This window comes from Plecotus auritus (assembly GCF_963455305.1).
Source record: "Plecotus auritus genome assembly, chromosome: 8".
NCBI lineage: Eukaryota > Metazoa > Chordata > Mammalia > Chiroptera > Vespertilionidae > Plecotus > Plecotus auritus.
The window spans coordinates 110,167,885-110,190,357 of NC_137782.1; the positions used below are offsets into that span (position 1 = coordinate 110,167,885).

At 37.5% G+C, this 22,473-nt stretch overlaps 1 protein-coding gene across 2 annotated transcripts in view; it reads left to right on the forward strand.

Annotated features, from left to right (window-relative positions):
- The window catches only part of MGAT4A (alpha-1,3-mannosyl-glycoprotein 4-beta-N-acetylglucosaminyltransferase A), a 93,180-nt gene that overhangs the window by 55,035 nt on the left and 15,672 nt on the right, over positions 1–22,473 (forward strand). For both annotated transcript variants that reach the window (XM_080683060.1, XM_080683061.1), the window contains exons 6-10: positions 10,892–10,938; positions 12,686–12,799; positions 14,239–14,314; positions 18,195–18,309; positions 19,395–19,525. In XM_080683060.1, coding sequence (XP_080539186.1) covers positions 10,892–10,938; positions 12,686–12,799; positions 14,239–14,314; positions 18,195–18,309; positions 19,395–19,525 — 483 coding nt within the window. The remainder of the gene's footprint in view (positions 1–10,891; positions 10,939–12,685; positions 12,800–14,238; positions 14,315–18,194; positions 18,310–19,394; positions 19,526–22,473) is intronic.

Genomic DNA, 22,473 nt, shown 5'->3' on the forward strand with positions numbered 1-22,473 from the left:
CACTATTATCTCTCTACAGGCAACAACTGTTAATAGTTGTTCATTCAGAGATATCTCCATTCAGAGAGATTTAATGTGTATATATGTGGATATATTCTTTTTTGCACTATTTCCATGTAGGTGGTATAATATTAACTTTTTATATTAGGACATAAAGATCTATATAGACTTCTTGTAAAATATTTTCCTAGAAATTTATCCATTTTACCTAAGTTTTAAAATTTGCTTTATACAAAGTGGAGCAAAGTTGACTTTTATTGTTTTTGTGGTTATTTCCCCCTGATTTCTTTATATATGTGTGTATATTTGTATTCTCACCATTTTTAGCTAGTGGGTCTGTTTTTATTTATTATTTCAAAACCATCTTTTGGGCTTATTTGTTTTGTTTTCTGATTAATACTGGCTTAAAAATTTTTTTTAATACTGGCTTTTAACATTAATTTTTCTGCTTTTGTTACATGTTATATATTACATGTTATACTTGTTCCAGATACTAAATTGACTTATTTCAATTATTTATTTTTTTAAATTATAATAAATCTTTACTGTTCAGATTATTACAGTTCCTCTTGTTTCCCCCCATAGCTCCCCTCCACCCGGTTCCCACCCCACCCTCTGCCCTTACCCCCGACCCCACTGTCCTCATCCATAGGTGTACAATTTTTGTCCAGTCTCTTCCTGCACCCCCCACATCCCTTTCTCCCTGAGAATTGTCAGTCCACTCCCTTTATATGCCCTGATTCTATTATATTTACCAGTTTATTCTGTTCTTCAGATTTTTTATTCACTTGATTTTTAGATTCACTTGTTAATAGATATGTATTTGTTCATAATTTTTATCTTTACCTTTTTCTTCTTCTTCCTCTTCTTAAAGAATACCATTCAGCATTTCATATAATACTGGTTTGGTGGTGATGAACTCCTTTAGCTTTTTCTTATCTGTGAAGCTCTTTATCTGCCCTTCAATTCTGAATGATAGCTTTGCTGGGCAGAGTAATCTTGGTTGTAGGTTGTTGCTTTTCATCACTTTGAATATTTCTTGCCACTCCCGTCTGGCCTGCATAGTTTCTGTTGAGAAATCAGCTGACAATCGTATGGGTGCTCCCTTGTAGGTAACTAACTGTTTTTCTTTTGCTGCTTTTAATATTCTCTCTTTGTCTTTTGCTCTTGGCATTTTAATTATGATGTGTCTTGGTGTGGTCCTCTTTGGATTCATTTTGTTCGGGGTTCTGTGCGCTTCCTGGACTTGTAAGTCTATTTCTTTCACCAGGTGGGGGAAGTTTTCTGTCATTATTTCTTCAAATAGGTTTTCAGTATCTTGCTCTCTCTCTTCTTCTGGCACCCCCATAATTCTGATGTTGGTACGCTTGAAGTTGTCCCAGAGTCTTCTTACACTATCTTCAACTTTTTGGATTTTTTTTTTTTTTTTTTTTTGCTTTTTCGGTTGAGTGTTTTTTGCTTCTTTGTGTTTCAATTCTTTGACTTGATTCTTGTGTTCCTCTAGTCTGTTGTTGGGTCTCTGTATAATATTTTTTATTTCAGTCAGTGTATGTTTAATTTCTAGTTGGTCCCTTTTCATATCTTTGAGGGTCTCATTATATTTATCGGCCTTTTCTAGGATATTCTTGAAAAGCCTTATAACCGTGGTTTTGAATTCTATGTCCAGTCATTTGCTTTCCTCCATTTCTGTCATTTGTGACCTGTTCCTTTTTCTCCGCATTTTCGTTGTTTCCCTGTGTTGATAGAGTGGCTTTGTGTGGTAGGTGTCCTATAGGACCCAGTGGCTCAGCCTCTCCAGTTACCTGAGGTGGACACTCTTGGTGCACCCCTTTGTGGGGTGTGTGCACAGTCTTGTTGTAGTTAAGCCTTGATTGTTGTTGGTATCACTGGAAGGAATTGACCTCCAGGCCAATTGGCTGTGAGGACCCGCTGTGTCTATGATGGGAGGACTTGTGTGCTGGAGACACCCTTATGGGGCAAGACTTGCTTAAGTGGGGCTTTGGTGCTCACTGAGTCTGCCCCCTGAGTGTGTCCCTTATGGATCTGAGGAGTTGTAATCTGGATGGTCCTACTCTGACCCCTGAGTACACTGGCTCTTGGATTTCTAAGGAGGTGCTAATTTAGCCTCTGCCTGAGGCCACCCAGCAGGAGCACGGGGAGATCTGCAGATTCCTCTTCTTTGTTTGGGTTTTGGAAGTGCCCAGATGAGGCCCAGCTGTGAAGCAATGGAAGCTGCTGTGGCGCCTTGGGCCTTCTTTTGGATGTTCTGGGTCTCTCTGACCCAGCTGCAGTTTGTTAGGTACTTTTAGATTTCAAAGGACCCGGCCATTCATATGCAAAAGCCTCTGCGCACAGCTTGGGTGGGGCGGGGTCTCAGGGAATCCACAGGGCAGAGCAAACAGCAATGGCTGATCCTCAGCCCTGCGCTAAGAGGCCCTGGGTCTCAGTGTCCTTTAGTAATTGCTGCAAGCACCTCTGAGAGAAAGCTGTCCTTGAGTTCTGCCCGCTGTCAGACAGTCTAGTTTCTCCCTGTAGGAGTCTGTGTCCCCAGAGTCTCACCCGGAACTGGAGTTCAGAGCAGTACGTCTCCCTTCCGATTGAGAAAAACAACTGCGTACTCAGTTGCCAGCCCTTTCCGAGTGCCTCCGTACCTCTGCACTTTACTTCCGCACCTCCTCTGAGTCTCAGTGTGCTTTTCTCTTTCCTTTTAGTTGTAGAATTTCCACTCAGCCAGCCTTCTTGTGGTTCTGGATGATGTCCTTTTTGTCTTTCAGTTGTAGTTTTGAAGTGGTTGTGCGAGGCAGCAATTTCAGGTATTTACCTATGCTGCCATCTTGGTTTCTCCTCCAGTATTTCTTTTTGTTAATGTAAGAATTACTATGAATTTTCTTCTGAACACTGTGTTAGCTGTATTCTATAGGTTCTGTATTCTAGATTTGTATTTGATTTTCATTGGCAATTGCATACAATGTCAATGTTGTGTTCCAGGGTGAACTCTGATTAAGTGGCTTAGTTTTTTCTCGTGAGACAGTTTAGTGTTCTCAGGCAGGGTTAGTTACCTGAGTGCTCTGGAACTTTTGCACCCCAATGCACCTGAGGAGTACATAGCCTCAGAAATAAGTAGTATCCCTCTCTATAGTTATGTTTTCTTCAGCTCTCACAATTACCAGTCTTTTTTAGTTGTTAGTTGTTTCTATTCTTGGTTTTAAACTACAGATTACTGTGTTGGTGCATCAGTGGTATTTTGGCTTGTAATTTTTCAGCAGCTACATTTTAAGATGTTCACTTATGCATTGGTTTAAATATCATACAAATCTAATGGGGAAGAAAATGGAGATTATAATATTTGCTTGTAATTCAACAAATATTTACTGACACAGTGATAAGCCAGTCCTATCACTGAATAAAACAAAGCCTCTGCCCAATGAAACCTACATCAGAGAGAAGGACAGATGAGAAAACTAATATATAGTACAGCGATTTTCAGCCAGTGTGCCACAAGAATGTTTAAAACATGCAATACCTGACTATTTAGTCTGGGGGACTGAATGCTTTTCTTTTAGATTGTAAAAACATTAAAAAAAAAAAAAAAGACGACAGCCAACACAAATAATAGCTTTCTGATGTGAATGAATCAAAACTACCTATTTTTTTTTCTGTCAAATCAGCAAAAATGTATTTTTTGAACATAAGGATATTGCGTGTGGTATTAGATATGGAGCACTTGCACTTCATAAATTTCATTACACATGACATATTAAATCTATATTCACATAAGTTTATTCTTCTTGGCCCCCTTTTGAAGAATCTCCTGGAGATAGACGAGCTGGCCCTATTCATATTCTGTTTCCTTGGATAGGCAAGTTACTAGCACTCAGTAAATGGTAATCAATTTGAGGTTCAGGTTGTTGCTAAACTTATTAAAGTTTATATAAACCAGGCTTGATCATGTGCTCCAAAATTAGAACCTGATGAGTTAGTAAGATACTCACTAGGTGATAATTTATTGAAAATGAGCTCACTACTGTTTGTGTTTATGAAGGGGAAGTATAGAGGATTGTGGGCTGTGTTCTAGTTGTATCTTACTCCTAAGTCTTTAAATTTAACAATAAAAATAGAAATTACTTTCAATTAACAGAAATTAAAATTAAAACATTCTAATGAACAAAACAAACTGACGACCAAAATAGATCCAGAGACATTAAAACATGCAACAGACTGACATATGTCAGAGGAAAGGGGGGTGGGTGGGAAGAGATTAACCAAAAAAATTATATGAATACTAGAGGCCCGGTGCACAAAATTCCGGTGGTCTGCTGAGATCGGGACCTAGCTTGTGCCCCCAGCCTCGCAGCCCCAGCCTCACAGCCCTGCAGCCCTGTTGGTGTCCCTCGTTCAGGCCACCATAATGCTGGGATTCTTTTCCCAGCCTTACAAAGTGTTCAGCATTCTGGAGAAAGGGGCTGCACGTAGATGATTAAGAAGGAATCCAAGGACGACGAAAGATATCTTTGAAAGGCATTGGGGGTCAGAGGAGCTTCAACTAAAGGGAACTGAACTCTCCCTTGACCATGGACCCGTGCTTTTATTCAACACGATTTATCCTAAGGTAAGGTGGAAATATACACTTCTAAGGGTACGGTATCAAAGAGTAGAGTACAGAAGCATTATCAGTTTGGGGAATAGCCTACGGCTGTTCAGGTGTTTGGCCAACAGGAGGCGATAAAATGCCCTGAGCTGTCTGGCAGTTAACAATCCTATTCAGGTTTGGGGGAAGTGCCTTAGCCATTTCCAACTGGTAAATTACATATGTGGCTCACCCTTGTTGAGCCCCCCAACAACCTTTTGATGGAACTCTTATAATTATTACATGCTGGAATTGGTTCTCGGCATCTCGCCCTTTTTGATTTTTTAAAATTTAACAAGAATGTATGTTTTAAGATTTTTAAATTCAATGGAAAGAACAGAGTTCTCTCAAGTCCCTTTAAATTGCTGGAGGCATTAAAGGAATTAGCCTGCAGTCAGTTTCTTTCTGGGCCAACAGTTCTTTGAGTCCCAATTTCAATGTCCAATAGTTTTGAGTCCCCATTTCAATGTCCAACAGTTCCTTATGTGTACATGTCAGCAATGATATTCTAGTTCTGGATGGTGGACAAACGGTGGCAATGCAGGTCCGACCCTCTCTGGTTTGGTCCTGGGCAACCTGCAGCGACGCACAGCTGTTGACTGCTAGCATGGCAAGGCGTCTTCACCATCTTCATTTCTGGACTGTTTCTACTCTGTTTTGGGGGGCCACTGCTTATTCTGTGGCTGGAGCAGTCCTGATAATTCCTCTCTGGGATCCATTGTTGCAGGAATCCACATGGTCTTGGAGGAGTTTTCTGGAAATATACAAACATATTCTCTACTAAAGGTTAATAAGGGAATCTTTTCTATAAATTTGGCTTGGGATCCTTTTTCATTTTTGCCCAAACAATTTTCCTTTGGCTTATTTTGACACCATGTGATTTTTTATGGGTGTCCTGCTATTAGCATAACAAGTGAAAATTAATTTTCCAAAGTAAAAAATTTCTTGATGTAATTTACTTACAGGATATTTCTCCTTATAGGATATTATTCTACTATTCCCCCTTTTTTGATTTAATTATTAAGAGGCTTTTGAAAAATTTATAATGCAGTCTTGATAACTTTTAATTTTAATTTTATGCACAGAAATATGACTGGTTTGGATTCATTGCATGTTAAGCAATTTTACTATGAGATGAGCTATCAATAAGAATTTTATTTAATACTTCAGGAACAGTTTTTTGTCCAATACAATTAAGTTTTCTTAAATATTCACTTATTTCAATTAGCCACTTTAAATTAATCTGAAATAAGGCTAATTTTTTAACTTCACTTGTCCTAATTTATGGACAATAAATAACATTAATTAAACTTCTGCAATTAGTCTTTAAGAAACTTAACGTAAACTTTGTCAGAGAGGCAAAAACACAAATTGTTTACTTTAGTTTAAGAGGCTAAATATATTGACTTTCAATTACAGTTCTTCAAATGTTTGAAGAAAACCTCTCTTTATTTCCTTCCAAAATAATTTTCAGAGAGTTTCACTTAAAAATCTTTGTCTTTCTTTATACATCATGTAACCTACAGGGCTGCTGCTTGGCGCCCAAGCCGATAGCCGAATAGTTAGCTATATTACAAGTAACTTTACATAAAGTTGACTACTATATTACTGTCAGATTTAATATTTTAACAACAATTTTAGTTTACCCTGTAAATATTAGTGGAAGAGATTTCAAGATTTTCAAATTTTTCCTTTTTATTAAATTTATAATTATATTTTTAGAGTATCCCTTTTGGCTAATTAGCATATACAGTTGAATCATGGGAGGTCTCAGTAACTTTCTTAGAAGACTTAATCAAATTGCTTACAAAGACATTCGCTTATTCAAAGGGACGGGTTGGCCTTCACTGTTTCAAGATGGCAGCCCCCATGGGAGCGGCAAGTCATGTAGCCATCATGGCGGCTGTCTAAACTGTTAAAGCCAAAACTGTACTGCAGACAAACACAAATCTTACTAGCGGTTTCTGGTGGCTTTAAAAATACTGGCTTTTCATTTAGCTTAATTTATATAAGGCCTTCATTACAATTTAAAAAGCTATTTTATTAGGTAATTTAAGTAGGTATCTTCAATTAAAAATCAAAGCAAATTTAGTAAATGTTTATGTCTGATTCAAAAGGCACAAAGGTTGGACCACCTCTAGCCTAATTAAAAATGCAGGTGGCTATGGGCTTTTTGTCTTTCAAATTCTGCTGTTGGATTTTAAAAAATATGTTGTTATTTATTTTGCCCTTCTTAGAAGCCAAAACCTTCATAACACTTATTAGTAAAATATATTTATTAATTTTTATTTGATAAAACTTTCCATGCAATTTCAAGTATATTAGATTGGTTAAATTCAAAATATTTAAGAAGAGAGCATATCTTTGAAAACATTTCAGGGCCCGTGAAAAGGTCTTAAATTATTATCCCTCGGCTAGAGCCTTGAAATTTTAACTTGGAAAAAACCATCAAATCTCTCTCTCTCTCTCTCTCTCTATATATATATATGTATATATATGTGTGTGTGTGTGTGTATATATATATGTATGTGATTTAAAGACTATAATACTTTTTATAATTATCTTAAGATATCAATGAAATTTTAACTGGCTTTTGCATTAAAAATTTTGGTTGTGATCACAGAATTAATCCTTATTTAATTAGACCATTAAACAACATATTTTGAATTCCTAATTTTTTCAGAAGAAACACAACATCTTATTTTCTTCAAAAACAAATTTCTCTACTTTAGGCATTTAATTACTACAACTATATAATTTCTCCTAATTTAATTTGAACATTAAACTTTTAGAGCTGGCAAGTCAAATATTTAGCAGATTAATAACACTTTTATATTCTTAAGAATAAATTTCAAAAACACAAGACATAATCAAATAGATTCAATTCTGTCCTCTAGATTTTTCATGAGGCAAATTTAGATTAATATTTTAGCATTTTTTCATTTCAAAATATCTAAACATTTAATTTTATTATTTATATAATTAAGCAAACTAATAAAATTTTTTTAAGCCGCCTTTCTGGATGGGGAAATCGGTTTGGTCTTTGCAAATGTAAATTACCACATTCTTTGTCCTGAGAAGTTTCGACAGGAAGCCTGATTTCAAACAAGCCACATTTTTTTTCTTTAAGAGTTTGACACCGAGGGACTGGCCGGAAACTGGCCTACCGGCCTGCTGGGGGAAGGGCGACCAGCCTTCTTCCTCCATTAACAAAGGGCATAGCCAGCCTTTACCTGGGTTACTTGATCTTTATAATTAATTCATTATTTATCTATATTTCAACAATTTCTTTGAGATTCTAGAGTCAATTATAATAATTTTAAAGCATTTTCTTTGGCAAATTTTTCATAACAGATAATTTATTGATTTTCTTGAAGGCTTTAAAAGTTATCTTTTTAACATGCTTCATTAACATTTTAAAAACTACTCTTTATTATGGAAATGCCAGTCTCCCTGCTGGAACTAGTTTGAATTTCTTTCCCTTTGGTCAAATCCGCCATTTTTCTTAGGAAAAACCCAGTCTTGGGTTTTTCATTTCTGTAGCCCTTGTAAAGAGTCAAGTCCAGTTTAAGACCTATTATCCAAAATCGAACCGGGCACACATTTTGTCCCAAACTAGCTTTTCTCTTTACACGTGCACAGATATCCCAGATGCATTTCTAAATTTTGTATAAGTTTTCATGGTGAAAAGGGTACTTTAAATTAGCATATTGGACGAGTGGGCTTCCATATTGGATTGCCACGTGTCTCCCTTCCCCCACATCCTGCTTGCTCTAGGAGAAGTTTTATTAACAGATCTGGCCTCGTATCTTTTCATGCTTAATAGATAAAGACAGATCTTAATATTTTTTTCTTTTTCGCTTTCCGAAGTAATTACTAGCACCCAAGGTGAACTTTGCCAAATTTTGCATTTCTCTGCGAGTTCTTCTATAATTTTTAAACAAAACACTGAGTAATCTCCCGGGGAGAGAGCTGACGGCTTTAACCTCGCAAGCTGCCCAATCTCGCCTCTCCAGGGGCAGAGGATCTGGTGGCTTTTTAGAAATTACAGATTTTCGATCCTTAAAACAAATTAGGATTTTTATGATTTGAACAAGAAACCATATTAAAGATGACCACAGTACTCTTTTTTCAGCCTGATTTAAAAAAGTACCTTTAGATATTCCAATTTCTTTATAATTTTGCCTTTTGACTAAATTTTTCCCTATAATAATCTGACTTAAACACAAAAAATCACTCACACACTTGCGGATCTGCGGGGTTCTGAAGCTGACATGGGCTCTACGCACAGTGAATCTTCCACCACCAGGTCTGCTGATATTTTCCACTCAGGTGAATTCTTCTTTCTCCAGAAGCGCTCCATTAGTGTTTCCAGGGTTGAAGTCCAGCCCCAGGTCAGGTCACCATAATTGTTGGTGTCCCTCATTTGGGACACCATAATGCCGGGGTTCTTTTCCCAGCCTTACAAAGGTTCAGCATTCTGGAGAAAGGGGCTGCGTGTAGATAATTAAAAAGGAGTCCAATGACGAAAGATATTTTTGAAAGGCATTGGGGGTCAGAGGAGCTTTAGCTAAAAGGAACTGAAGACTCCTTCCTTCACTCAGGACCCTGCCTTTATTGACACAATTTATCCCAAGGCAAGGTGGAAATATACACTTCAAAGGGTAAGGTATCAAAGGGTAGAATACAGAAGCATTATCAGTTTGGGGAATAGCCTACGGCTGTTCAGGTGTTTGGCCAACAGGAGGCGATAAAATGCCCTGAGCTGTCTGGCAGCTAACAATCCTATTCAGGTTTGGGGGAAGTGCCTTAGCCATTTCCAACTGGTAAATTACATATGTGGCTCACCCTTGTTGAGCCCCCCAAGTCCCATCAACCTTTTGATGGAACTCTTATAATTATTACATGCTGGAATTGGTTCTCGGCACAGCCCTGCCTGGCACCACGCCTTGGCCTGGTGCTGCCTGCTTGTCCCGCCCCCCCCGCCCCCCCCTGCTCCCATGCTGGTCACCGTCTGTGGGGTGATTGGCAGTGCGAATGGGCCCCCGCTTGCACCCACCATGACCTGGCACCACCCGCTCAACTGCTCCACCATCCTGCTGTGGTCCCACTGTCGTCAGGGCCCATTGGGGCTGGCAGTGCCTCCACTGCCAGCACTGTGTCGTCGGTGCCCGCCATTTTCTGCGCCACCCCTGGTGGTCAGTGCACATCATAGTAAGCAGTCAAACTCCAGGTCAATGACTGCCTGAGGGGACAATTTGCATATTAGGCTTTTATTATATGGGATATGCATACCCCTAGACACAGACGATAGTGCTAGGAAGGCCTGGAGAGAGGGCCAAGCTGGGTGGAGGAGGTCAATGTGGGAAAAAGGAGGACACCTGTTATACTCTCCACAATAAAGATCAATTAAACAAATAAAATAAACTCTTATAAAACATTTTATAATCCAAAAGTTTTGTAATTTCCAGGGTTAAGCTTTATGGTTTTTCCCCCTCAATTTTTAAGTGTTTTGGTAGTCTTTTATAACATAGATCAGACTCTGTGTGTCATTTATTTAACAATTGAGCATTTTAATGTAAGCTGTCACTGAATTTAAAATTGATAGGGGTATTGGATCTGTGCTTGCAGTATATAATTTGAAAGTACACAGGCCTGAAAAATATTTACTTCTAACTCTGGTTAAAATGCTCTTGACTTGGGTTTTTATTATCAACTTGATAGTAATAATACAGCTTTTTGTTACATTTTATCACTTACTGTCATAGTCTCTGAGGTAATTTTTCCTCCCACTTTTTCTTTTTAAAATAGGGCAGGAAACAGGCTCAGAGAAGTGGCTTACTTTAAGTTACACAGGCCAGTGAGCACAGAGGCGAGTCTCGAAGCCAGGTTTTATGATTCACAGTGGACACATCGTTCCCTGGAGCCTTCTTACAGACACTGTTCATTCATTACTTAAAGTTTGGATGTTTCAGAAGAAGTAGTAATAGTTTTTGTGCTTAATTTTTTCTATTGAATTGAACATAGACAGTTGAAAATAATGAAACTTTAGTTATCTGCTTGTTGTATTAGTAAATACTCAGTGATATGTAGTGGTGCAATAAAGTAGAATATATAAATGCAAGTCCCATAACTTATCTGAAAACCTAATGTAATGTTTTCAATGAATGTTTTATTCACTTATTTGATTTTGAGTTCAGTATTAAAAGTTAAATAAAAAAATAAAAACAATGAATGTAGGTACAATTTTCTTTTCTTTCCCAGACAGATATTGATTATGTACACGGTGTTATAGCCAACCTGGAGAAAGAGTAAGTTCTTCTTAATTATGGAAGTGAAAATAATCATTACTATTATCTCTTTGCTTTCTGCTAAAAGATAATGCCTTCTTTTATATTTCATTTCTCTGGAGTTCAGTGTTCATTGGGCCACCTATAATTGGTCTTTCGCATTGTCATATAGAAGGTGCACATCCAGTTATCTGATGGGATAAATTGGTATATTTAGAAAAGACTTGAATGTTATATGTATGTAACATTATCAAATAACAGTCTTTAATCTGGAGTACAGTGAACATAGAGTCATATGAGGTTACTTAAATTTTTCACCCTGTGTTTACCAAGCAAAAATTTTCTGCTGTTATGGCAGATAGTCATGTAGCAGTTTGAAACCTCAGTGCTAAACTATGTCTAAATCTCATCTATTTAGCAAAGGTTGAGTAAGAATTTACTGTGAGCAAGGCACATCGCAGGTAACAACAGATGGCAAGTTTAGTAAATTTCAGGTATCATTAATTTTTAAAGTACTGCTTTGGTGGTAGTCTTAATAGTAACATTAAAAAATCAGTCTTGGTATGGTTTCTTCATTGAATTCTGTCTGTTTTTGCCTCCTAAACACTTACCTTCTACTTAAAAAGACAAAAGAGAAGCAACAATTATTGCCAACTCTAGATTTAAAATAATGTGGCTTTATATTTGTCTATCAGTTCTAAAGCCAGAGACTTAAAAAATATCTATAATTCTGGGTTAAACTCTGTATTTGTTAGATTTTTTTCTCAAGTGCTCAATTTCTTGGCAGCCTTCATATAAGAACAACTTGGCAGCCTTCATATAAGTACTATCATATAGTATCGGTTCCTTAATAGGACCAGAGCAGTAATCACTAGTCCCTTTCACATGGGCCACCTGGGCACGTCTGTGGGGCACATGCAATGATTCTGTTGATTCCTTCATCACTGTGTAGGAAAACCATTCCCAGAAAACAAAAGTGCAAATTAAGCACTAAGAACATTTGTGCAAAGACAGGTAGTTAGACAACCATTTTGTGGAGATTTGCAAAAATGAAATAATGGAGAATGCAAATGAGAAGGAAATTGCAATTGAGTAAGATTGGTTTAAAAAACTTGAGAACAGTTTCTCAACCTTGGCACTGTTTACATCTTGGGCTAGATAATTCTTTGTTGTGAGGACTGTCCTATGCATTGTAGTATGTTTATAGCATCCCTAATGTTTGTCTCCCTACTAGATGTCAGTCCTGTCCATAATGACGACGACCAAATGTCTGGACATTGCTCAGTGTACCCTTTAGGCACAGGAGTGCTCTCAGTGAGAAACACTAGTTTGGAATGACATATAGTGCATAACCTACAACTAAACCTTCCTGAAAATTAAAGAACTTTGTACACACACACACACACACACACGTGCGCACACATGCGTGCAGGTTCACTCATTATTTTTTCTTCAATTTCTATTTTCTGTGACACCTTGATTTGATTTGTTAAAATTCTTATACTTTTTAGGAAAGTAATACTTGTATTTGGCCTAGGATTTCCATGCTGCTCTAAGAATAGTGGCACTTTACACTTTTTGAAAGCATTATTTTTTAAAAACATGTGCTATTAGAAGAAATCTGTATTTTTCTGGAAAATCATTGATGAGCAACTTCATTGAACACAGTGTGTTCATTACTAATGTGTTTTATGATAACACAGTAAGTTGAGCATTAAGATAAAATCCCACAGAGCTTAAATAACTCAACTAACCTTTCTCATGATAGATTTTCTAAAGAAATCAGTTCTGGTTTGGTGGAAATAATATCACCTCCGGGAAGCTATTATCCTGACTTGACAAACTTAAAGACTACATTTGGAGACTCTAAAGAAAGAGTAAGGTGAGCCTGTGTTTCTTAGAACACTCACCCTTGTGAATGTAATGTATAATAAATGTAGTTCTTATTTATCAAAGCTTAACATATTTTAGGATTTAGCCAATTAATGAGAGCCAATGAATTTTGGAGTATTTTATTGGAAATTCTATGGAGTTTCTGATGAGAGGTTGAATTTGGTAAACTCTATAATTTTTATAACTGCTGTTCTGATGTTATGAGTTTTCTTAAGAGCATATTATCTATAACTCAGAGGTTAGTCCAGATAGAAATCTCAGATTTGTATGCAGCATAAATGAGAGCTGACTCAATAAAGAGGCAAAAACAATAATACTGTTCTGCAAAATTATATCATAATAATGTAATTAGTCTATTGGGTTTGTCTCTGGCTCTCTAAAACTGAAGGATTTAACTTTCATTGTGTTACTAAAAAACAAAGTAAGAGATATTGGTATTAGTTTTGGGTTTTCTGTAACTAGAGAAAAGGAAAAACGGTATTTTGGGAAGAGATTTGTATATCTTGAGTTATTCATTTGTCCCAAAGACAGATATGTCCTCATAACTGGTTAATTGTCTCTCAATAAATATAATTTTATTTTTCAAAAATTAGGGTTCAATTTAGTAAAAAATTCTAGGTACTCTTATTAGCTGTATTATGGAGAAGTTTGCTTAATATGATTCAAAGCTTTTATTTTACTGGTTGTTGTGCGTTTTTTTTTTTAACCTGACTTTTAGAACCACTCTCTTATTTAAAATTAGTTAGTTTTTATAGGCTACCAGGATTCACTGAAAGAACTTAATGTTGTAAATTTTAATAGGATGTTTTGGGTGTTTTAAGCATTCAGTACATATTTATTAATTGCTACCTGCTTGAAGCACAGTCCTAGGCACCAGAGCAGTGATCCACAAAGTATAATTGTTGAAGCACCAGTTCCCAGAGACATTAAGATGTTACTGAAAAAAAAGGGCCAGTGGTCAAGGAAGTTTGGAAAATACTGGATTACAATTTTTTTCAACAAATGTATTTACTGTATGTTTCAGTGCCTCTACATGCATATTAATGTATCTCCCGAGGGGAAATATGTGTGCTTCCAAAACTGTCTTGGTATTAGACTTCATTTTTCCTTATGACATCTTGAGAATTAGTCTTTTGGGGAATACATTTTGACAGTGGCTTCATTAGAGAAAAGTGAATTCTCTTTCACTCTCTCCTCTAAGTGTATATGTTATGTATGTATGTGTATCTAGATATCTGTATGTCTATATGGACATATATGTGTATACATATGTATGTAAAATATACATATTGTGTCTGTAATATGTTACATATTATAGAATATCATAATGTCATATCATAATATATATCATAAAATGTAATACATTTAAGCCTATTTTGCCTATTTTGAGTCTGATTCTTAACTTATTTTTGAAAATTTTTATTTCAGATGGAGAACAAAGCAAAACCTAGATTATTGTTTTCTAATGATGTATGCTCAGGAAAAGGGCATATATTATATTCAGGTAAGTGTGGTTATTTCTTTAATGTTTTTCACCTTTTAAAGAAAAAGTAATAACATCAAAGGTATATTTTCATTAAATAGGGTGTGTTAAAAGGGTAAGCCCTCTCAGATCTCTAAGATCATAACAATATATCGAGGGCAGAAGCATCTCTCATAGTCACTGAGAATGTGGGCTCTGAAGTTCCATTCTCTGGTTTTGCATACACACTAGCTCTCCACTTAGTGGTATGACAATGGGCAGGTCACTCACCTCTTTTTTCCTTTTCTCCCATCCCTCCATCTCCTCTCTCATCCTCCCCCTCTTCTCTCATCCTCCCTCTCCTTTCTCATCCTACCTTTTTCCACTGTTAAAAAGAACTAAGAATTAATTATATGAAAAAATTTAAAGAAGGATTTCCATGTCATTTTTTTTCGTGGTTCTATTAGTATAGTGGGTTGTTGTTTTTTTTTGTATGCTGTAGTATATTTACATTTAGGTAATAAAACTGACATTTTAGTTTTATTAGCATGGCTAGAATAGTAAATCTATAGTGATACAGGTTTTAAGTTAGCCAGGTAGACAACATTTTACTAATCTAGGAAGCTCTTATTTCTTTCAAATTTCATTTTCCTCAGTGACTTAAGCTTAAATTTCCCAATTTCTTTCACCAAAGGTTATTATTCCTTGTTTGAAATGCAAATACCCCTGAACCACTAAGTCTGTCAGGTGTTTTTGTTTGTTTTTTGTTCATTTTTTCAGTATAAAAAGTTTATTAGGTCCTGATGTTTTGATGAAAGTGTTACGAAAAGGTATTCTGGTCCTGAATCAGAAAGGAAATAGTGGGCAGCTCCTGGGGGTTGGGAAAGATGGGAAGGGGCTTTGGGAGGAGAGGAAAGAAGGAAAAAGCCTGGCATCACATGAGAAGTTGGACTTAACTAAGGTCAGACTTTGTCTCCCTTGACATTATACCTTGGGCCAGCTGCATTCAAATGGGCATGACCCTGGCTGGCATAGCTTAGTGGTTAGAGTGTCGGCCTGTGCACTGGAGGGTCTGGGGTTCAACATTCCCAGTCAAGGGCATATACCTGGGTTGCAGGTTCAGTTCTCCACCTCCAGTCATGGGTGTGTGGGAGGCAACCAACTGATGTTTCTCTCTCTCTCTCTCCCCCTTCCTCCTCCCTTCCATTCTCTCTAAAAATCAATGGGAAAAAATGTCCTCAGGTGAGGATAAAAAAAACACACAAGACAAATGGGCATGAACTCTTCCTTGGTTCACAGAAAGGGAGATGTAAATGATGGTAGGGTCAGAACTTAACATCTATATATACACTGAGTGGCCAGATTATTATTATTATCTCTGAACGCATAATAATCTGGCCACTCTGTACTTCTCTTTAGTACCTCATTTATTTGCTATCAAAGATACTATAAATTGTGCACCTGATCAGTTTTCCCCTTTGCACTGGCTGATAGAAAGCTCAGGGCAAATAGGTGGTTGATCTCCAGCAAAAGTCTAGAATACTTTTGGTACCCATTTGAGATACCAATACACTGAGTGGCCAGATTATTATGCGTTCAGAGATCATAATAATCTGGCCACTCAGTGTATATAAACCAGACCGACCAGTTGACCAGTTGCTATGACGTGCACTGACCACCAGGGGCAGATGCTCAATGCAGGAGCTGCCCCCTGGTGGTCAGTGGGCTCCCATAGCCAACCTCCCGTGGTCCCTTCCCCCCGCCGACCTGCCTCCCCCACCCTCCAAGATAAGCCCCGATTGGGGGGCCGGCCAGCCAACCTCCAGGGGTTCCTCCCCCTGATAGGCCTCAATCGCCAGCCAGGCTGAGGGACCCCACCTGTGCACGAATTTGTGCACCGGGCCTCTAGTTGTATATAACAGTAAACAACATTTGAGCATATAAAAGCCAATGTCCTAAATTTAGAGAGTACATTTCCTTGAAATACCTTAGAGAAGTCTTATTATAATTTCAAAATAATAATTTCAAAATGTTTTATTTTAACATATCCCAAATATTACTGTAGTTGAACCTTGCTGTTTACAGGGGTGGGTAAACTTTTTGACTCGAGGGCCACAATGGGTTCTTAAACTGGACCGGAGGGCCGGAACAAAAGCATGGATGGAGTGTTTGTGTGAACTAATATAAATTCAAAGTAAAGGAGTGGAGGGGAGAGCAAGAGAACCGGATAGAACAGCCGGATCCGGCCCACGGGCCGTAGTTTGCCCACGGCTGCAGGGCCACTATATAAACACATTATGGTCAAGAACTTTTCAGAGAGAACTTAAAAGTATAGTTACTGTTGTTTTAAAATTTGCTTTCCAAGGAGAGAATTAATGCAACCTTGAAGATTTTTCGTGAAGTATAGGAAAAGTAAATGTTTAGGAAATTAAGGAAAGGTTGGAGTTTGGAAAGAGGATGATAAGGAACACTTCCCCTAAACAGAGTCAGTATGTAACAGCAGAGGTCAGTATTTAGTAACAGCAGTAGCTATGAACTAGCATCTATTGCTTGCTTACCATATGTCAGGCATTGCTCTTTCCAATTTATCCTTTACACATATAAATTCATTTAACACAACCCTTTTTCATAAGAGCAGAATCATACTGTACGTATGTTTTATAGCCTATTTGCTGTTACTTCATATATCATTGATGCCTTATGCCACTGATACATTCCCAGGGTTTAGTGCAGTGTCTGGGACATAATAAAAGCTCACTAAATATTTGGCAAGTCAGTATCATATCTTTCCAAATACGACTACTGTTACGTAGAGAGGAAGAAGAAATCTTAGAGGATTTAAAGACCTGAAAACTTTAAATCCTAAAATAAGTGAAAATTATTTATTTTTAGATAACTAGAAATGATAATGTGAAATTAAGAAAAGGAAAAGTTTTCTTAGGATATTAAAATTATCTTGTGATTTTAAAATTATATGAAAGAAGATTCTTTGCGTGCATTCATGATCGCTGATCTCTGTCAATGCCCTATTGAGCTAGCAGCAGTCCGAGCATAGTTAACGCATGGTGTTGGCAGAGCACCTGGGGTTAACTGGCACCTTGTGAGCTGCTACAGCTTCTTAAGGATTTTGAAGATATCTTTCAAAATGTAAAAAAGGAACTTTTAGGAATCTACAGAAATGAAAAATATGTAAGTAGAAGCATATCAGTACAGCATTGTTGGCACAGACAATGAGAAACAAGCTGTATGTCTGCCTGTGAGCTGGACAAGTTGAATGAATTGTTGTACAACTATAGCATGGAATATTACACATCTATTAAAAAGGATGATTTAAATATGTATTTATTAACCTGAAAGTTATTCATGGTATGTGAAGAGAAAAACGTATGGCCCCCTTTTTAAATAAAATCGTAGAGTTGGGTGGGAACCTGGAGGAAGTGTGTATAGGTCTTTATGTGCTCTAAGTCCATACAGAAGGTGCTGAATTGATGCACAACCATCTTTTAACATTGGCCGCCCCAGCTAGCAGGTTGGAGGGCAGAGAAGGGAAGCTACTAGATTTTTCTTTGAATCTCTCTTTGACTTGGTATGTGTGTTATGTAAAAAGGAAAAATAAAGGCCTACAAAAATTATTTTACTTTGAAAAGAAGAAAGGCAGTGTGAAATCAGATTGGGCATTATAAAAAGACCAAAAAGGAGTAATTCATGGAGGGTAGTGTTATTTCGCAGAGTATGGGAATGGTTTAGTTGACTTGCTATGTGCATCTTCCCTTTTATTTTCCTCGTTTTCTTTTAATAAAATTTAGTTTTGTAATTTCATCATTTTTGACCATTGTTTACTTGACTTCATGATAAAGTATGCTTGATTATTTTTCATAATAAAGAAGGTCCGTCTATCTAAATCTTTCCTCTCTTTCTTCAGCTTGAAGATGATATTATTGCCAAACCGAATTACTTTAACACTATCAAAAATTTTGCCCTTCAACTTTCTTCTGAGGAATGGATGATACTAGAGTTCTCCCAACTGGGCTTCATTGGTAAGAAAAGTGTTGGATTTATCTACTTTTCAGAAATAATTGTGAGTCTTGGGATATTGGACTCATTCTTTTTTTTTTTTTAACTTTAAAGTTGGCTTTATTCTTTGGAAATGTATTGCTTTTGAGGAAATTCAGCTTAGAGAAATGATGTAAGGCAGCCCAAAATAGTATTTGGAGATTTCTAAGTTTGTAGTATTTACTCTAGAGTTCTACAAGGCAGCCCTCCGTATGTCCACATGCAAAGCCAGCCATGGTCCTGGTGAGCATGTCTGAATTCTCTGACCCTCTTCTATAGCCCACTGCTTTTGCAAGATTGGCTTTTAAAAAATGTCAAGTTAACAGTTTTCTAATAGAATTTCTAGTATTTGATGTAGTATGTGAAGTTCCTATCCAGTGATTAATTTGTATTCATTTGTTTCTTTTATTGACTAGTCAGGATGCTCATTTAAAAAGTTTTTCACTAACATTCCTAAATTACCCAACTAAAGAGAATATGTTGAAAATCAAAGAATTGAAGGAAATTTACAGGTTTAAAAAAACACCCAGAGGATAACATTTCACTTCCTATAGTACTTTAAAACTTTAAATATTAGAAGCTGGGCCTTTGATCTTGCTGATCACTTATCTCAACTTTAATTTGAGTCCAAAAACATCTTTACTTGTGAAGGTTTAAGTGAAGACAGAAGAACTAGGAGTCCTTGTTTTTTGCATTTATTATTTTAAATATTTGTTTTTACCTAACCCTCTTAAATTCCTTTTTTTTTTAAATGGGAAGAATCTTATTAAGACATGAAAGAAAAAATCTCTGACTTGCTTCTTGAATCCTTTGAACCAGTAGTTGTATGATAGATTTTGTAATAAAGAAAATCAGAAATTCACTACTTCCATTTATATCCCGATGATAGCTCCATGTTGACCCAAAGCAAGTTTGTTGTTGTGATAAGACAAGTGGGGACATTATTCGTAACGACTCATAGCTGAAAGAGCACCATGATTTAGTTTATTTGTTGTATAGGCTTCCCTGACATAAGCCGTATGGATGCTTGGTTTCTTTATTACAGTTGTTGACTGGAATATCTTTTCAGGTAAAATGTTTCAAGCGCCAGACCTCACTCTGATTGTGGAATTCATCTTCATGTTCTATAAGGAGAAGCCCATTGATTGGCTCTTGGACCACATTCTCTGGGTGAAAGTCTGCAACCCTGAAAAAGATGCAGTAAGTTAATTTCTTAGGAGGTGGAAGAAGCTTCTTTTCTATATTTCATGAAAGAGACTATTAGGGAGCTAGATTTTATGAGTGAACAGTTAAATAGGTGTTTCCACTTAACATTTTGAGTGCTTGCCTGCTTTCTTGAACTGACAAAAGTTTCAGTAGTAGAGTGACTTTTAAATAGCAGCGGGAAAATCCAATGAATAAGTAAAGCCCACCTTTCAGTTCTGATCAGCGTCTCTCGTGTCTTTAGTCTCTGCTATCTCATTGCTGTTGGCTGCAGGTGTGGGTCATATCTGTCCTCTGTGGGCTGTTTCAGTTTCCTTCAGATTCTCTGTCAGCTTTCTCTTTTCAAATACTTTGGGGACAATATCAGACCCCTACCCACCCAGAAATAAGGAATAACATAGAAGTGATATTTTACACCAAAATAATGGCAAGTCACAAAAGCACCTTTCAGTTTATTACTTGGAAGCTTCCCACTGACATGCTGACCTTTTTGGTGGTGATAAGTGAACGATGACTTTTGCTTTGATTATTCAAACATCAAGTTACTTTCTTAGAAATCTTAATGCAAAAATTAATTTGATGTTTTTCCTGTCCAATTTATACCTCGGAAAAAGCAAATTTTTATTTATTTGGTGTAAGCATAAATAAAATATGGGTGTACACATTCTTAAAAATGAATAAGTAAATTGTGACATGTAATAACATGAACTATTTATTAAAAGCATATATTATATGGATATGTTATATGGTTGACTTAATATTCATTCTAACAAATAGACATTTAATCTAATTTGATTTTATGACCTTATATTCCCTAGAATAGTTTTATCATGCTACCTTCCAATTCACTTTTAGGACATTATCTTCTGTAGCTATCACTGCATTCGTTCCATGATGTGAGGCCTTCCCTGTGTTTTCTTTTTGAATTACAGGAATTTTTATTATAGGATAAAAAACTTAACGTCATGTTTACACTCCTAAAATATGCTTGCATTTATTTGGTACTGTGCAGTTTAATCTAATGTATGGCTAGGTTCTAAAATGAGCCCTTGAAGGTTAAAATTTCTGATAGTGAAAATTAAAACTACAAAAACCTTTAAATCACCAGTGCATTTAAGTCCACAGCCCTTTGGCCAGTTGTATCTATTCTTTTTTTTTTTTTAATATATTTTATTGGTTTTTTACAGAGAGGAAGGGAGAGGGATAGAGAGTTAGAAACATCGATGGGAGAGAAACATCGATCAGCTGCCTCCTGCACACTCCCCACTGGGTATGTGCCCGCAACCAAGGTACGTGCCCTTGACCGGAATTGAACCTGGGACCCTTAAGTCCGCAGGCTGACGCTCTATCTACTGAGCCAAACCGGTTAGGGCCAGTTGTATCTATTCTTTCACTCCTTGGCCACATTTCTCTGTGGTCCACACTTCTTCAGTTGCTTCCACTAGACGTCAGAGACCCTGCCACACGTACTTGCTGGTATCTGGAGTGGTTTCTTTGGCGTGGTCTGGGAAAGCCTTCAGAGCAACCTCACATTTTTCCAAAGGCTTATTGACCGGCTCTGACATTTCCGGCCCACATGTGTCCATTGCCTGTTGAGTGGTTGGCTTAGCCTCAGGCCCTGTTGGTTCTTCTCCAGTCCCTTTGTTCTTTCCCTTCCCTCTCTCTCTCCTTCCACTTGAGTTGTTGAATTTGTGTGAATAAAATATACTCCTTTACTTCTGTTCTAGTATTAGTAATAATGTTCACCTCTTGTTTAAATTCAATAAGCCAGTCAATGTGGAAAGATTGGTGATTTTTGAAATATATTTGGTGTTACAATTCACACCTCTTACTCATAATGCAATTTATGATGAAATTTTTTGTGTGTATAACAGATGTGAGGAAGAGTGGTTCCCCGCAAAATCAAGCCTTTTAATACCCAGCAAATTATTGGAGGTCTTTTAAAGTGGAAATATTTTATTTTTTAAATATATTTTATTGCTTTTTTTTTAAAGAGAGGAAGGGAGAGGGATAGAGAGTTAGAAACATCAATGAGAGAGAAACATTGATCAGCTGCCTCCTGCACACCTCCTACTGGGAATGTGCCCACAACCAAGGTACATGCCCTTGACCGGAATCGAACCTGGGACCTTTCAGTCCTCAGGCCAACACTCTATCCACTAAGCCAAACCAGTTAGGGCATGGAAATCCTATCTAATAAAAGAGTAATATGCAAATTAAACATCACTCCACTACACCCACAAGCCAAGCCCACCAGCCAATCAGGAGCGAGTATGCAAATTAACCCAACCAAGATGGCTGTGGCTACAGAGTGAGCAGGAGGCTTGGGTTTCCCCGGCAATGAAGGAAGCCAAGCTTTCCGCACACCCTGGCAGGCCCAGGCCTCCACTCAAGGCTACAAAGTTTCAATTATAGAAGATAAATAAATCCCAACAAAAATGGCTGCGACCACAGAGCTGGAGAGAGCAGGAGGCTTGAGTTGCCCCCGGCAATGGAGGAAGCCAAGCTTTCTGCACACCCTGGCAGGCCCAGGCCTCCACTCAAGGCTACAAAGTTTCAATTATAGAAGATAAATAAATCCCAACAAAAATGGCTGCGGACCACAGAGCTAGCAGGAGGCTTGGCTCTGCTCAAGGCTACAAAGTTTCAATTATAGAAGATAAATAAATCCCAGATACCAGGGCCTCCACTTGGGTCACCAGGGCGTATGGCCGGCCTGCAAACCACCACAGGTCCCTCGCCCAGGCCACCCCTCGCCCGGGCCGCCCCACACCCCAAGGGAACCCCCACCCTGATCTGGGACACCCTTCAGGGCAAACCACCTGGCCCCCACCTGTGCACCAGGCCTCTATCCTATCTAATAATCCTATCTAATAAAAGAGTAATATGCAGATTAACCATCACTCCAACACACAAGATGGCTGCCCCCATGTGGACACAAGATG